Here is a 17707-nt window from a genome sequence, read left to right on the forward strand (position 1 = left end):
GGAGTGGGGCGGGGGAGGGGAAGGAGGGGGGAGAGGGGAAGAGAAGGGGCCCAAACCCGGAGAGGGAGAAAAGGGGGGAGGGGGAGAAGCAGAAGGGGAAGAAAGGCCCCGGAGTCCGCCCCCCGCTGCGGCCTGCGCGCTACGTCACCACGTCCGGCGTGGTCGTCAGCGCGTCCCGCGCCGCTCGCGTCCCTGCTTCCTGTGTGCGCCTCCCCGGGCCCGCGGGTGCGCCCTCGTCGGCGCGCGCCTTCCCCGCCTCGCCGCGCACGCGCTCCCGCGTTCCCTCAGGGCCCGGAAGTCCTGCGGGTGTCGCTCTCGGAGACTCTCGCTCCTGGCCGAGGCCTGCCTGTGCACAGCACTTCAAGGACTTTAATTAGGGCGGTAACTTGGGAGGGGCAGGGGGGAGAGGAGGGCTGGCTACGTAGCCCAGGCGAGCCCCCACCCACCTTTCTCCTCAGTCTCCTTGCCCCCCACCGCTAGCTAGGACTGCAACTCCTGCACCCAAAATAAAGCTCATCGTTTTTTTGTCTTCGTCTTGAGGCATCTCTATGTAGTCCTCGCTGTATTGGAATGAACTATGTTTGTAGTCCAGGCTGGCCTCGAACTCACGAGATCCTCCTGCCTCTGCCTCATCCGTCAGAGAATCACGTTCTTATGCCCTTTCAAAGGTGCAGTCCTTTTATTTGGAACCGTCATCTTAAATTTCTAACCTCTAAATGCACTCTGCAAAGCAAGTTCTGGGACAGCCAGGGTTATTTAAAATAAATAAATAAAAATTTCAACCCAACTCTCACATTTTGTCTATTGTAGGTACAATCAATGTACTTAGTGGCTGTGTGATAAATACTTTGTGTTGGTTTACAACCCTTAAGGAATCAGGGTAAGGGGCCGGAGACCCTGCTTAAGCAGTTGCTCATGAGAAATGGGTTGGTTCTCAGCACCCACAGGGCAATGCACATACATGCATAGAGTCTGAACACCCTTACAAATAAATAAAACCTTTTTTTAAATGTAGTCTTAACTCAGTGGGATTCTTAACTCACTAAACAGTTGCAAGAACAATGGGGGAGGGTGCTAATTACAGCCCACTGTAAGTGGTTATTGGTGTGCTGTGGAAAAAAGAAAGAACAATTAGTTCTTCAAGGTGAAAACCCACCAAGCTTCTGATAAACTACAGGCAAACATTCAGCTAGCCTTAAAAAATCCAAATAGAGGTTTGTCCTTCCATTGGACAGGGAAGAAGCCAGGCATGGAATCAGGCACGCACAGGCTACACCATTCAGGAAGCTGTGCACACAGTACTGGTAAATCCCTGAAGTTCAATGGTGGCCTGGTCAAAATTGCAATACCCTGTGTATTTAAAATAGCCAGAAGTAAAAATAAAAGGTGTGTAGTAGGGGACAAGGGGAGTTAATAGGATTTGAACCTACATATCAGTCAAGAGCTTTTATCACAGTTATAGTCACGGTCTTTTTTTTTTTTTTTTTTTTTTTTTTTGAGAGGGGGAAGTGTGTGTTCACTACTAGCTCTGGCTAACCCTTGAACTCACTGTATTCACACACACCAGGTCAGCTTGTAACTCTATCAGCCTCTGCCTCCTGAGTGCTGAGTTTAAGGACCTGGACCCACAGTCCATCTTAAACTGGTATTTCTTAATGAATAAAGTTATAAACTCAGTGTGGCTGCCCTTGCCTATTGTGGATTCAATAAGAATGGTCTCCATAGGCTCCTGCATTTCAATGCTTGGTTCCCAGTTGGTGGAACTGTTTGGGAAGGATTAGGAGGTGTGGCCTTGCTGGAGGAGGTATATAGCTAGGGGTGGGCTTTGAGGTTTTAAAAGCCTATACACATACACTCTAACCTTCTCCCCCTCCTCCTCCCTTTTCCCCTCCTCCCTCTCTCTCCCTCTCACTGGCTTGTGCATCAAGATCTAAGCTCTCAGCTACTGCTTCCCACCATGATGGTAATGGACTCTTTAACTCTCTGAAATGGTGAGCCCCCCAAATTAAACACGTTCTTTTATAAGTTGCCTTGGTCCTGGTGTCTTATCACAGCACTGGAAGTGTAACTGAAACACTTGTGATCCTAGCACTTGGAAGGTCAAGGCAGGAAAATCAAGAATTCAAGTTTATCCTCAACTAGTTCCAGGCTAGCCTGGGATATATGAGACCCTGTCTTAAAAGTTTTTTTAAGTAAAAAAAAAAAAAAAATGAGACTCATAAAAATATTTGAGAATGAAAATGTAAAATCCAGTATGAAGCTTCACTGCTTTGGAATTATGTGTAGAAGTTTATTGAATCCATAAGTCTCATCGACATAGCTGCCTAAAAGCCCTGAACAGCGATGACAGCAATTGTCATGTTAGAACGGGAGGGGAAGCTCTCTCGACCTCAACCCATATATTATAGACTATATAATGTATATCAATATATAATGTGTATCATATATTGATATATTTACATAAGATATACTATACTTAATATTATACTTATTATTAGATATATAGATTACATAATATACAGTAATATACAATGTAATGTATATAATAAATATATATAATTATATAATGTTATATAAATTTAAATTTATATATTTAATAAAAACATATTTATTTAAAGAGGCCATAAATTTGAGGTCCACAGATATACATGTAAGCAACACATATAACTAAACTTTAATCCTAACACTCAGAAGGCAGAAAACAAACAAACAAGCAAAACAAACAAAACAAAAAACATTAGAGGGCAGGGGAGATGGCTTGGCAGGTAAAGGTATGGGCTTCCAAGCCTAATGGTGAGGATTGGATCCCTGGTACACACGTGGTAAATGGAGAGAAACAAGTTCTGTAAGTTGTTCACAGATCTCTATGGAATCCCTGTGGCACCACGTGCACAGAAAACACACACATACACGGGGTGGGGGGGCAGGCACACGCTAGACAAATTGTTTTAAAACGTTTTCATTAGAAAGATCCGGCCCATGAACTTGATGAGCATAGCGCTCTATGGAAGGAGGGTTGGAGCTCCACACACCCACACTGACACAGACCCTAACACTTGATAACTTGTCACCATCAAATGACCAATAGGCAGAGAATTCCTGAATGTCTGCACATCAACTCAGCACAGTCCCTGCTTGTCCAGCCAGCCGTCTGTCCATATTTTCTTCTATCCATCCATTTTTCCAGATAGTCCTACCCCTGGCTTTCCTGCAGTCCTGTGTCTTCTAGCTCAACCCTAGGCTTTCCTGGTCTCCGGCAGCTCTTCAGCTGAGTTATTAATGTGTAACCACCCACAGCTGCTCTTTGTATCTATGTCAGCTCTTGGCCTCTGTATTCAATCAGGCTCTTCAAAAGAGACTGTTGATTACCAACAGCCTTGCACGGGAAACTAGGGTCACTTGGTAAATGCAACCAAAGAAACTGACTCTGGCAAATGTTTTGTTCTCTCAATGACTCTGACACACCCACCTGTTTCTGAGCACATACTAAGAACATCTGGTTTAGACATTTCTCTCTGCTTTCCTTAACTTTCAGATGGTAACTGTGACTTGGTGGGAAAAATGCAACCAGAACTAAGGAAGGTTGAGCTGAGAGCCCCAAGGAGGGAAGATGGAGGTGGGTGGACTTGAAGAAACAGAGAAGAGCCAGGGTATAGTGGCCCATGCCTTTAATCCCAGCAGTTGGGAGGCAGTGGCCTGGTCTGTAGAGCTAGTTCCAGGGCTACATAGGGAAGCCCTGTCTCAAAAAACAAAAAAGAAACAGAAAGAAGAGGAAGAAGAGGGAGGGGGGAAGAAGAGAGAAGGAAGAAGCAACTTTGAAGTGCCTCTGTTTTGGGTTTTTTGTTGTTGGTGTTGTTTTGTTTTGAATCTCCCTTTAAGAAGGTGTGGTGTCACATACCTTTATTCCCAACACTTGCAAAACAGAGATAGGCAGATAGATCTCTGTGAGCTCAAGGCTAGGAGGGTCTACATAGCCAGTTCCAGGCCAGCCAGGGCTACACCATGAGATCCTGTCTCAAAAAAAATGAACAAACAGGGCTGGAGAGATGGCTCAGTGGTTAGAACACTGACTGCTCTTCCAGAGGTCCTGAGTTCAATTCCCAGCAACCACATGGTGGCTCACAACCATCTGTAATGGGATCTGATGCCCTCTTCTGGTGTGAGTCAGCCTCTTAAGTGGACGTGGTAGTCCATGCCTGTGAGACCCGGACACAGGAGTTCAAAACTAGCCTCCACTATATAACAAGTTCAAAGAAAGCCCAAGCTAAGTGAGAATCTGATTCAACCACACACCATGCGCACACAAAAAGTCACTTTTTTTTTAAAGACTGTTAAATCCTGGCTTCTGGTGATTGTCCCACCTCAGGCCCTCAGACAATTTAACAGTATCTTAAAACCTCTGCTCAAAACACCTTTCTCCCCAGGCTTCACAGCAAGGCTCTAACCTTTGTCCCCTAGCCTGGCAGCTCTCTTGGCTAACAATCTCCCAACGTAGCAGGAGGCAGACATTTCTTTCTCAAACAGTCCACACATCCCCCCTCTGTACTTTCACTGGCTACACGAACACACTGCCAAGTTCCACCTGTACTGGCTTCATTTTTCAAGCCAGGTGTTTGGCCGCTGTATCTCTGACAAAAACGAGTCATGCCAGCCGGAGGCACACTCCTCCCAGGGTCCCTGGTGGCCAGGACAGAGTTGAAGCCACTCCCGTTAAGACCCTGAGCGAAGGCTTCGTGTCCTTTTCGGAATCCTCCAGCAATGGCCTCCTCCTTCCTCCTGGCTCTTCTGTTCCTGACTCCAGCCACAGTAATGAACCTCAAAATTGATGGTCCGTGTCCAGCTTGTTGGGCTGCCACCTTTGACCTGCAGAGCCAGCGGGAGCTGCTTCTCGATTTCGCTAAGAAAAGTATCTTGGACAAGCTGCACCTCAGCCAGCGCCCCACACTCAATCGGCCCGTGTCCGGGGGTGCTCTCAAGACCGCGCTGCGGCGCCTCCGTGAGCCTCGACGGGAAACCCAGTTGGAGCATGACCAGAGTCAAGAATATGAGATCATCAGCTTTGCTGACACAGGTAGGTCCATGGTCTGCAGCTGTGCCCCCAAACCTGACCCTAGGAAGGAGAAAGTCTCCTCCCCAGTTCACTTCTGACTTCAGCTGAGAGGTGGAGCGCACCCGTAATGCTGGGCTGCTCTCTGAGTTCAAGGCCAGCCTGGTCTACAGAGCAAGTTCCAGGACAGGCACGGCCACACAGAGAGATTCTGTCTAGAAAGCAAACAACGGATAAAAGGTAAAGGAAAGAATTAGTTCCATAGCAAAGAGAGGCGGAGAGAAGATGAGAAAATGTTAGAAATCTTAGAAGCTGCTGCAAGCTCACCCGCTCCTCACCACGCTTCTCCTACGCTCCGAGTCGCTTTCCCCTGATTAGCGCGGACTCTCTTTTCCCTTCAAGACCCAGGACAAATTATGCAGCCATTGAGCCTGGGCTCTCATTCTTTCAGAGCCACTTATTAGCTGAGTGACCTGGGTAGTTAATCGTCGGCTTCCTCACTCGTAAACGAGAATAATGAGAGGCTAGCTTAGAGACTTAAATGGTTCTATAATATGAAGTCTTTAGAACGGTAAGAACTAGGAAGGAGCAGGAAAGAGAGAGGGTCAGCTCTGTCCAGGAAGACATCCCTGTGACTCTTCACAAGGCAGACAGACGCAGAGAACTCTCTGAAGTATCTTTTAACAGGACAGGAACCCCCTCTCCAGGACTCCGCACTCGTGACCTAGTGGCCTTCCACTTCCTGATGCTGTCACTTTGGGATTCTGACTTCAACATGATTTTTTTTTCTTTTTTGAGACAGGGTCTCCTTACATAGCCCAAGCTGTCCTGAAACTCATAGTGTAGCTCAGATTGGCCGACCACGTAGAATCTTCCTGCCTTAGCATCCCAAACGCTGGGATTACAGACAGACGCATGCCCAGCTTCAGCAAGCGAATCTCGACGCAAGCAAAAATAAATGAACGAATAAATAACAATAGTAAAATCCATAGCATGCTTTTCCCATGAAACCTCTGATCATTCTCGCCCAGCCTTTAAAACATGGGGGCTGGAATCCGAGGAAGCAATTTCAGTGTAAACGATTGTCCAGCTTCTACGTGTGCTTTGTTTACCTTTGTCCCGTTGACAAAGCCTGTCGCTGTGGCTAAGTCTAGAATCAGGGTGGAAGGAAATGGGTAAAACCGTGCAGACCAGAAGATGTGTTCCCTGGGGGCAGCCAACAACACAATATACAAAATACAGTCACCCCCTTGGGATCCTTCTGTGTCACATCCCCATCCATTACTCCATGAGCATCAGGTTTGGTCTCATCGCCTAAATCAGAGGCTAAATCATTCGGCTTCTCTGGCGCTCCCCCTCCCCCCAGGTCTAGGGATTTCCAGTGGCATCCTAAAAAAGGCTCATGGGACTTAGGACAGCTGATGGTGGACACACACTTATGCCACATCCAAACCTTGAATTTGGACCCCACAGAATAATTTATAGTAGAGAAATTACTCCAAATCGGGACTTTATGCCCCCCCCAGACCCGCTGTTAAATATCTGCTAGCACACCACTGCCTATGTCCTATAAACAGGTCATCTTTTCCTCTCTCCTAACACTACGCTGAGGCTAAGACAGGCATGGTAACTGAAGCATTCTCCTTCAGAGGTTTGGGGACGGGAGCCCAGACTTGACGTATAAACACTTCCTCTCTGACCGCCTTAATGGCTTCAGTCTCAGGATCCTCTTGTCTAAATGCTGGGAGAGTGTAGGCCACCAAACCCATAAGAGTCCTGAGTTCCTGCCTAGCACATATCTTGGTCTACAAAGATAATTTCCTTGGTTAGTCCTGATTCCGCTTTGTGCGGAGCTTCTGGCTCATAGACGGACAGTCACGGCTCAGCTCTCTGCTTCAGAAATGTCTTTACTTTTGAACATGATATGGGCTGTGTTTGTGAGTGAGGGCACAGCCCTCTGTGCTACCTACCTACCTAAGTTAGCTGTTAGTTAGTTAGTTAGTTAGTTAGTTAGTTCATTAGTAGTTAGTTAGTTAGTTAGTTAGTTAGTTAGTTAGTTAGTTAGTTAGTTGAGATAGGGTCTCACTCTGTAGCCCTTGGCTAGCTTGGAACTCACTCTGTAGACCGGGCTGGTGTGTAACACATACAGATCCACCTGCTCTGCCTCCCGGTGCTGAGATCGAAGGTGCCAGCCCAGGCCCTTTCCTGTTACCTTTGCAGTGCCAAGGACAGGCACTCTTCTGACTGATGCCCTTAGGGCTCTCTTTTCAATAATCTACATCCCTTTCAGTCCCGACTGGTGCGCCCTGACTATTACATTTTTCTTTAAGACCCAGGGCTCAGCAGCTTTCTCTTGAAAAAAGCTGAGCCTACGTTCCCTTTTGTTTTGTTTTGCTTTGCTTGGCTTTTTTGTTGTTGTTGTTATGTTTTGTTTTTTGTTTTTTGAGACAGGCTTTCTCTGTCCTGGAGCTCACTCTGTAGACCACGCCCACCTCTGCCCCCACCCCACCCCCAACCCTAGGACTACAAGTGTGTACCACCACTACCACCATTCTACATACTGTCTTTCCTTAAGCCCGGGTCTCACTTTCAATGTGTTACTGGAGGCTGGGGTTTGAGCCAGGTGTTTCCAGGTTCTTATCCAAGTGATTAAAAATAAAGGCTCACATGGATTTGCAGAAGAACTAAGATCATTTATTTGGGGGCAAATCAGTAGCACAGATTAAATGGGAATAACAGGATCACATGATGTGATGGTTTGTGTGTCTTTGGCCCAGGGAGTGTGGCACTATTAAACGGTGTGGCCTTGTTGTAGTGGGTGTGTCGCTGTGGGTGTGGACTGTAAGACCCTGATCCTAGCTGCCTGGAAGTCAGTCTTCTGCTAGTGGCCTTTGGATGAAGACGTAGAACTCTCAGCATCTCCTGCACCATGCCTGCCTGGATGCTGCCATACTCCTGACTTCATGGACTGAACTTTTGACCCTGTAAGCCAGCCCCAATGAAATGTTGTCCTTATGAGAGTTGCCTTGGTCATGGTGTCTGCTCACAGCGGTAAAACCCCAAGATGACTGACCCAGGACATTCAGGCTCCAGCTATTGTTTGGGGCTTCCTTTTGTGAGGTTCAAAGGGAGAAGTGCATTCCTAAGAGACGTTGTCTATAAGTTCACTATCTTAATTACTACATTCAACCATACCTTCACGTTCCTATCATCCATTCCCCTTCCCATAATGCATCAGATTTTAACCATAAGCGCACCCGATTATGCACAGGCATCAGATGGAAAATAGAAGATTCTCTATAAAAAAAAAAAAAAAAGGTCACTATTGTTAGATAGAGAACAGACTTGCCCTACCGTGTGTGCCCCCAAACCAGTTCACCCCCATCAGCCCTTCCTTCCTTTCTTCATACCTGAATATGTTGGGAATATATTTGAATGAAAACTCTCTGAACTTGATTGTTATCAGGATCAGGGGAACTCACACCATTGTTCAAGAATGGGAGAACACGTTGTCCAGTGCAAATAAGGGGCCAGGGGGTCCTAAGGGTGTGTGTATAACTAAAACGAAAATGACAGTCTCAGGGTACCAAACTTGTCTATGCTCCCCTGCCTCAGATGCTCATGCTTGAATCTATATTAAAAAATCTTTTCTTAATAAACTAAATGAGCTGGGCAGTGGTGGCTTTTAATCTCAGCACTCAGGAGACAGAGGCAGGTGGGTCTCAGTGAGTTCAAAGATAGCCTAATCTATAGAGTGAGTTCCAGGACAGTCAGGGCTTTGTTACACAGAAAAACCCTGTCTCAAAAAACCAACCAATTAACCAATCAATAAATTAAAGATTGAAAAATAAACTAAATTTTAAAAAACACTCCAGGAACTCTAAATAATATAGTATAGTCCATTCAATCAGATATAACAAGAGCTACCATGTGGTTGCTGGGAATTGAACTCAGGACCTCTGGAAGAACAGTCAGTGCTCTTAACCACTGAGCCACCTCTCCAACCTAGCAAGTCTTATAAAGGAAAACACTTCATTGGGGCTGGCTTACAGTTTCAGTTTAGTCCATTGCAGGAAGCATGGCAGCATCCAGGCAGACATGGTGCTGGAGAAGGAGCTGAGAGTTCTATCTACATCTTGATCCAAAGACAGCAGAAGACTGTCCTGTTGTGCACAGCTTGAGCATATAAAACCCTAAAATGACACACCTCCTCCAACGAGGCCACACCCACTCCAACAAGTTTGAACCTCCTAATAATGCCACTTCCTATGGGCCAAGCATTCAAACACATGAGTCTATGGGGACATTCCTATTCAAACCATAACAGACAGGGTCTCACTATGTAGCTCTGACTGACCTGAAACTCCCTATATAGACCAGGCTGGACTTGAACTTACCAATCTAGCCACTCATAGCCAACAGGACTTTTTTTTTTTTTTTTTTTTTTTTGTCCTGAGGTTTTTGCCCTGGCAAGGTGGCACATGCCTTTAATCTCAGCACCTGAGAGGCAGAGGCAGGTGGATCCCTGTGTTTGAGGTCAATCTGGTCTACAGAGTGAGTTCCAGGACAGCCATGGCTACACAGAGAAACCCTGTGAAAGAATGAAAGAGAGAATGAAAGAAAGAAAGAAAGAAAGAAAGAAAGAAAGAAAGAAAAAAAGAAAGAGAAAGAGGGAGGGAGGAAGGGAGGGAGGGAGGGACAAATAGCTTTTTAAAAGATTTATTTATCTACTTATTATGTGTATGTGTGTGTGCCTGCATAAGTTTATGTATTCTAACTACATAGTGGTCAGAGGGTATCAGATCTCTTGGAATCGGGGTTATAGTCAGCTGTGAGACACTGGATATGTGTGCTGGGAATTTAACCCAGGTCCTCTGCAAGAGTATAGGCTCTTAATAATCATGGAGTCAGCCCAAAAGGAAGAAAAAGGGATTTTATTTTTTAATCTTGCAAGTCCTTTCAGGAATATTTTCTCTAAATTCTGCTGGGAAACTGAGTAGGTGTGTGTGTGTGTGTGTGTGTGTGTGTGTGTGTATGTGTGTGTGTGTGATTGTTACATTTTGTTTCTATAAAAAATAAAAATAAAAAAATAAACAAAAAAAATATTGTTTCTGTAAAGGAGGTCCAGGCTGTCCTAGAACTCACTAAGTAGCCCAGGTTGGCCTCAAACTCACAGCAGTCCTCCTGCCTCAGCCTCCTAAATGCTACAGGAATTACAGATGTGAGCCACTACTCCTGGCTCCCTGCACATCCACCCCATCCTCCCCCATTCCCCCACCTCTACCCTCCTCCATCCCTACCTCCAGCACATGTATCCTGAAATGCCTCATCACAGGAAGATAAAATAAGACGACTTCAGCATTCTGCCAGGAAATCTCTCTAGCTAAAGTCACAACTTAGTTAGAAATGGTTTCTGGCTTCAAAGTTATTACAGGTGATAGACAACCGAAAACTTGAGTTCCTCTGTGTCCAAGTTCCACGGCAGCCTTCTTATTTCCCCTGTCTTTGCTAACAGGCTCTCCTCTTTCTTCCTAACTTGCATGCCCCTGAGTCCTAAGGTGAACAAGAAAAGGTTATGGTGGTAGCACCCCACTTCTGATACAGAGTCCTATTTCTGTGAATTATTAATATTATATACCAACATGAAACAGTCTGCCTGCCTGCCTGCTGCTGCTGCTGCCTGGGGGTTTTGTCCCTTTGTGGTTCTGGCAGTAAGTCCCATTCACCACACACACACACACACACACACACACACACACACACACACACACACACACACACACTGGGCAACAGCTCTGATACTTAAACTACACTCCAGCCTTAACATGCCAACTTTTTTTTTTTTTATGTTTAGTTTTGTCTTAGTTTGGTTTTTTTTTCAGAATCTCACTCTGTAGGGTGAAGCTAACCCTGACTTTCCAACAATCCTCCTACTTCAGCTTCCAAACTACAAGGAATAAGGCACTTGGTTTACCAGATTGCCTTACAGCAGTTCGTTTTTCTTGTGATTTTTGTCTTCACTTAGTTTGACTGGACAGTTTTTATAAGCCAGCGGGTATAACTGAGGCCACTAAAGTCACTCTATGCAGCTGAAGGCCAAATGGGACCTGAATGTCTGTGATGGTCCCTGATCCTCCCTCCAGGTTCTCTTTCTGAAGGTGTCTCATCATTTAAAACACCGTCTCTGGCTCCCAAGAGCCCAAGATCTTGGTGGATAAACTGTTATCAAATTGCTTGTTAATGTCTCACTGGCTAACCTACTGTAAGTCCAGAACCTATTTTAAAAAGGCATTACAGGGCTGGAGACATGGCTCAGAGGTTAAGAGCACTGACTGCCCTTCCTGAGGTCCTGAGTTCAATTCCCAGCAACCACATGGTGGCTCACAATTGTCTGTGATGGGATCCAATGCCCTCTTCTGGTACTGTCTGAAGACAGCTAAGGTGTACTCATACATGACATAAATAAATCTTTAAAAAGCACTACATAAAGTCACAAATGTTTGAAGGTACCGTTGGGAACGAATGATGTCCTTCAGCATTATTCCATTACTTGTTAGATTTCATTTTTTAAAGATTTACTTATTTATTATACATAAGTACACTGTAGCTGTCCTTAAAGACACCAGAAGAGGACATCCGATGTCATTACAGATGGTTGTGAGCCACGTGTGGTTGCTGGGAATTGAACTCAGGACCTATGGAAGAGCAGTCAGTGCTCTAACCACTGAGCAATCTCTCCAGCCCATATTTCTGTTTTTGCCACAATGTCTCACGTACCCCATGTTGGCCTTGAACTCCCTGTATACCTGAGGATGACCCTGAAGATCTGATCCTCCTGTCCCCTCCACCTCCCTAGTGATGGGATTTTATGGATGTACAACACCTCATCTTGTTTTATTCATTGCTAAGAATAAAACCCCAGGCTTTGTACGTGTTGGGCAAACACTCCATCAGTAGAACTTAGCCATCCACTTCCAGCACTACAAAGACCAACAAAAGCTAGGCGCTATGCCACACAACTGTAATAGCAGCCCTAAGCAGGCAGAGGTTCCTTCATTTGAGAAAAAGATACCTCACTCAGTAGGAACGGTGAGAGATAATGTCATAATGGAAAAATAAGGCAGGTCCAGGCAGGTGTGGTAGCTCACACCCTCTGTAACCCTAGAGGTGGCATCATGAATTCAAGGCCTGGGCTACTGGAAGATTTCAAAGGCCATCTTTGTCTACATAGGTAAGAGCCTGTATCAAAATCTAACCCCTAAAAAAAAAATAAATAAGATGATAGTGTTACTACCCTTTAGAATCATTCTGGTGAGGGACCAGATGTGGGAAGGAGCAATCGCAGGGTTTGTAGAGGCAAGAAGGTAAGGAGTCATCCCACTAGTGAGACTCACACACAGAAAAGAGCGATGAATGGAAAGAGAAACAGTGGCCCTCCAGTTAGAGCAGCTGGGCTGTGATGTGCTGGTAGGACATCCATGTGCCACCGTTAAGCAGTTGTAAGTGTAGGTGGGAATTCGGTGGACCTGAATCTGTAGGTCCAGTCACCGTATGCGAACTGACCTGACCTGGAGATATGAGAATCACTCACAGGAAGGTGGAAGACCTCGGAGAGCTTAATGAAGCTTCCCTCTGAAGGAACAAAGAAAATCCTGGAAGGAAAGCCGGCCGGCAAGTACTCCGAGTGTAGGTGCATCTCAGCAGAGGAATGCTTGCCTAGCACACAATGGGCCCTGAACTCCCTCCCCAGCAGTGACCCAGCACAGGCCTGGCACCCCAACACTCAGGCAGCAGAGGCCAGAAGATCAGTGTTATCACTGATACACAGTGAGTTCGAGACCACATGAGACCATGTCTCGAAAGATAGCAAAACTAAAACAGAAAGATTGTGACATACGCCCCCCTCCTCCAGGTGACGACTGCACTTACCTCTTATCCACTTGGTCCCAGCTAAATTCATGATCCAAATTCATCTCCCTTCAGTTCTGTTCCTCATAAACCCTATGACCATTCAGCCAAGCTAACGGCTCCTTTGTAACAAAATGGGCTTTATCCCAGTTTCCAGTAAGACATCAGACATTCCTGTTTCCATCTGAGGTTTTAACAGAATTCTTTTAAGTCCCCATTTCTACTAACATTTCCCCACCCCACCCCACCCTGGGAAAAGGTCTCATTTGATTGTCCACAACAGTCTCTCTCCTCAGCTTCTCATGTGCTGGGGTTGATCATAAACATAGGCCCCCGTGCCTGGCTCCACCACCAAATTTAAAGGTTTTACCTATGTAGGTATCTTGCCTGCATGTATGTCTGTGCACCACATACATGTTTGGTGCTCTTGGAGGCCAGAAGAGGCACTGGATTCCCACTGAAGTTATAGATGATTATGAGCTGCCATGTGGTTGCTGGGAATTGAACCCAGGTGCTCTGGAAGAGCAGTCACTGCTCTTAAACTCTGAGCCATCTTTCCAGTCTCTTCTATTACTGCTGTGGGTACAGCCTCTTAACTCATCTCTAAGAGGCATCAGACTTTATGATTCTCCGCTTTTGTTGTTGTTGTTGTTGATGTTTGGTTTGGTTTTTGGAACAGGGTCTTATGGCTGGACATGGTGGCATATGCCTTTAGCCTCAGCATTCCAGAGGCAGAGTCTGGAAGAAGGAAGGAGAGGAAAGAGAAGAAGAAGAAAGAGGAGGAGGGAAGAAACGAACAAACAGGGTCTTACTGAGCAGCTCTGGTCAGCCTGAAACTTGCTATGTTCTGTGTTGGTTTTGAACTCAGAGAGTTCAAACCTGCCTGTCTCTGCCTCTGCCTCTTGATAATTCTCCATTTTGGATCCCTTATCAGAACTGCCCTCCATTTTGACAAAGATCTAGGCTATTCTTTCACCTGCTTCTCCAAATTCTTTCCTCTTGCACTCGGTTTCACTGGATTTGTGGCATTTGTTAGCACACTGTCTCCTCAGAGCCGGAGACAACCAAGCTGTTCATCTCCGCCCTTGGGACGCAGAGGCAGGTGGATCTCTGAGTTCCAGGAAAGCCTGGGCTACATACTGAGAAAAGCCTTGTATCATATCTGGTGTCCCAACAACCTTTAACTCCGGTTCCAGTGGATCCAACACCTCTTCTGGACTCTGCAGGCACTTACACACACACACACAGAGTACACACACACACACATGGGCACACACTCATCTATACCATTAAAGGAAAACAGGTGTGGTGTCACACACCTATAACCCTAGAGCTTAGAAGATAGAGACAGGAGGATTAGAAGTTCAAGGCTAGCCTTGGTTACGTGGAAAGTTAGGCCAGCCAGAGATATATTGGACCCTGTCTCCAAAACCAATATAAATAAATACAGGAAATGGAGAGATGGCTCGGTGGTTAAGGGCTTTTCCAGAGGACTGGGTTTGATTCTCAGCACCCACATGATGGTTCATCGTCATCTGTAACTCGTTCTGTTACAGGTATGCTGTCATATGTGTGCTCCGGCTCCCACACACATATACATACACACAAGCACATAAAATAACCAGTTAAAACTAAAGAGTAAAACAAAACTGGTCATAGTGATGTTACTCAGTGGTGTGTTTGTGTACGTATGTGTATGTGCTATGTGGTGGTGTGCCTATGTGTGTGTGTGTCTGTGTGTGTGAGTGCATCTCTGTGTGTGTGTTGTTTGTGTATGCATGTTTCTATGTGCGTCTCTATGTGTGTGTCTCTCTGTGTGTGGCTGTGTGTGTAGGTGTGTGTGTCTCTGTGTGTGTCTCTTTGAGTATGCATCTATGTTTCTGTGTGTATGTGTGTGTCCATGTGTATGCATCTGTGTGTGGATGTGTGTAGATGTGTGTCTGTGTGTGTATGCATCTGTGTGTGTGTCTGTGCATATGCATCTGTGTATATATATGTGTGTGTCTGTGTGTATGCATTTGTGGATGTGTCTCTGTGATTGTGTGTGTGTGTGTGTGTGTGTGTGTGTGTGTGTGTGTGTGTGTGTGTAAGCCTGTAACCCTAGCATTCTGGAAGCAGAGGCAGGGGAACCATCAATTCAAGGTTGTTCTTGTCTGCATATTGAGTCTAAGGCTAGCTGGGGCTGCACGAGCCATCACCTCAGAATGGAGAAGAAATGCATGCAGAGATAGAGGCGGCCGGTAGAGCTGACTCCGAAGACTGCTATGACCTCACTGTGGCTTCTGGTGTTTACAGGCCTCTCCAGCATCAACCAGACCCGTCTGGAGTTCCATTTCTCTGACAGAACTGCTGGCAGTGCAGAGGTCCTGCAAACCCGTTTCATGCTCTTTGTGCGGCTCCCTCCCAATGCCACCCAGACCATGAATATAAGAGTTCTTGTGCCAAGACCATATGACACCAACCTCACCTTGACAAACCAGTACATGCTGCAGGCAGATGCCACCGGCTGGCACCAGCTTCTCCTGGGACCTGAAGCTGAAGCTGCTTGCAGCCAGGGGCACCTTACGCTGGAGCTGGTACCAGAAAACCCGGTGGCCCACAGTTCCTTGATCCTGGATGCGTTTTCCCACAGGCCTTTTGTGGCAGCCCAGGTAAGAGTTGAGGGCAAGCATCGGGTACGCCGGCGAGGTGTCGACTGCCAGGGGGCGTCCAGAATGTGCTGTCGACAAGAGTTCTTCGTGGACTTCCGTGAGATTGGCTGGCATGACTGGATCATCCAGCCCGAAGGCTATGCCATGAACTTCTGCACCGGGCAGTGCCCACTACATGTGGCAAGCATGCCCGGCGTCTCTGCCTCCTTCCACACTGCAGTGCTGAATCTGCTCAAAGCCAACACAGCTACCGGCACCACTGGCGGGGGCTCGTGCTGCGTGCCTACATCTCGGCGCCCTCTGTCTTTGCTCTACTATGACAGGGACAGCAACATTGTCAAGACAGACATACCGGATATGGTGGTGGAGGCCTGTGGGTGCAGTTAGCTTTATGTCTGATATAGGCAGAGTGGCCTTCCTCAGGAAGGGGTGACTCTTCCCGCTTCTGTCCAGAATGTAAGCACCTTCCTTCTAAGCATGCATACGTCCCTCTGTTGACCTCTAAAGAGAGTCCCTCATAATCAACAGCCTTTCTCCCTGGACATGGTCCACCCAGTACATCCACATCCTCAGCCTTAGGCCAAGGGCTAATCCATGGCCAACCACAAGCTGTATCATTTCATTCCCAGCAGACACACCCTTAACTCGCCCTTAGTCAACTATATAATCTACTCTGCCTCCCTGACTCGCTACCCGAGGCTCCTACTCCGCCATGACAGGCCTCGGTGTCTCCCCGATGGCTCTCCGAAGATCTCCTTCCTCGGGCTCACCAGAGATTATACTGCTGTCTTCGAAAACAAGGTTCATCTCTCAAGTAGACCCTCACCCAGATGTGCTACTAAATACTGTTTGCACAGCTCCCAGCGTCCTCTGTCCTTGTGGGCAACATCACAAGCCTCTGAACTCTCCTGTTCTCTGTCTTCCAGCTGAACTTGACCAAAGGGAGGCTCCATTGGAAACTAAAGCCTAGGATAAAGCGCCATCGGGCATAGTGATTCACATGTGTAATTCCAGAACTGTGCTCGAGACTGGGGCAGGAGCTCTACCTAAAAGCCCTGGGCTAGCCTGGGCTAGCCTGGGCTATGCTGTGGCTCCATGTCACCACTGTTTTGACACTAAGTAGTCCTGATGGCATCTCCACTCTCTAGTCCTTGGTGCTTGAACATCTTTTTTTTTTCTTTTTTTCCAGTTCACTATGTAGAGCAGGCTTACCTGAAACTCACAGAGGTCCACCTTCTTCTGCTAGGATCAATGGTCTTTAGCACCACACCTAGCTTTGAGCATCATTTCTGTTGGACCCCTTAACCCCAACGATGACTCTGTAACTTTCTCACCAAGTCCTCCTGACATAGCTCAAAGGGTCCCTGTCTCCTACTGGGATGTGCCCGGATACACCAGATCATTGGAGCTTTCTGCACACGGCTCTCCAGCCAGCTTGTGTCATCTGTCCCATACCTCTTGCCTCTTCCTCCTCCAGGCTGCCCCTTCTCCCTTGTCTCCCTCCATCCTCCATTCAGAACTACCTTCCAGTGGCTTCATGGCTAATAATGAACTAGCCTTTGCCTGGATCGCATCTGCCTCTGTACTCACTCCAAGAGATGAGCCAGATCAATAATCAGGTATCCAGCAAGCCAGCACTGGCCACAGGCTGGGGGTTTGGGGGCAGACGCATTCTCAGAGCTGGTTGCTGGAACTCTGCCTCCCTTCCGCACCCTCTTAGAGCTCTACCATGAGTCCTGCCAGGAAGCTTGAGAGGGCCAAGAAGAGGAAGACCTCAGAGAATGAGAGAGCAGCATTTATTGGAGATATGGTGCTCTTTGACCTTTGCCTTTCTTTCCTCACCACCTCTTGGCTGGACAGCAACGGGGTCGATACCGTCTGCAGCCCAAGGCCAGCTTTGCGCAAAACCCATGTGTCCTTTGGGAAATGTGATGTCTGTGTTTGCTCAGCGTATTCTCCCTCCTACCAGGTAAGAGGTCCCTGAAATGGAAATGCAGAAGAGAAACCCCTCGAGGGATCTTCTGGGGAGCTGCGCGGCGGAGCTACGGGGTTTCCCACCCTTGACTTGTCTGTCCTCCATCTAGAGGTTCCATGGTGTCTC

General features: G+C 46.9%; 1 protein-coding gene across 1 annotated transcript; it reads left to right on the forward strand.

The window, feature by feature from the left end:
• Window positions 1–4758: 4758 nt before the first annotated feature.
• Window positions 4759–15993, forward strand: INHBC (inhibin subunit beta C; the record flags this gene model as incomplete). Its single annotated transcript, XM_080934970.1, has 2 exons — window positions 4759–5071; window positions 15251–15993. The coding sequence occupies 2 exons, from the start codon at window positions 4759–4761 to the stop codon at window positions 15991–15993; spliced, it is 1056 nt and encodes a 351-aa protein (XP_080791096.1).
• Window positions 15994–17707: the final 1714 nt, after the last annotated feature.

Source organism: Micromys minutus (assembly GCF_963924665.1).
Source record: "Micromys minutus genome assembly, chromosome: 22".
Lineage (NCBI taxonomy): Eukaryota > Metazoa > Chordata > Mammalia > Rodentia > Muridae > Micromys > Micromys minutus.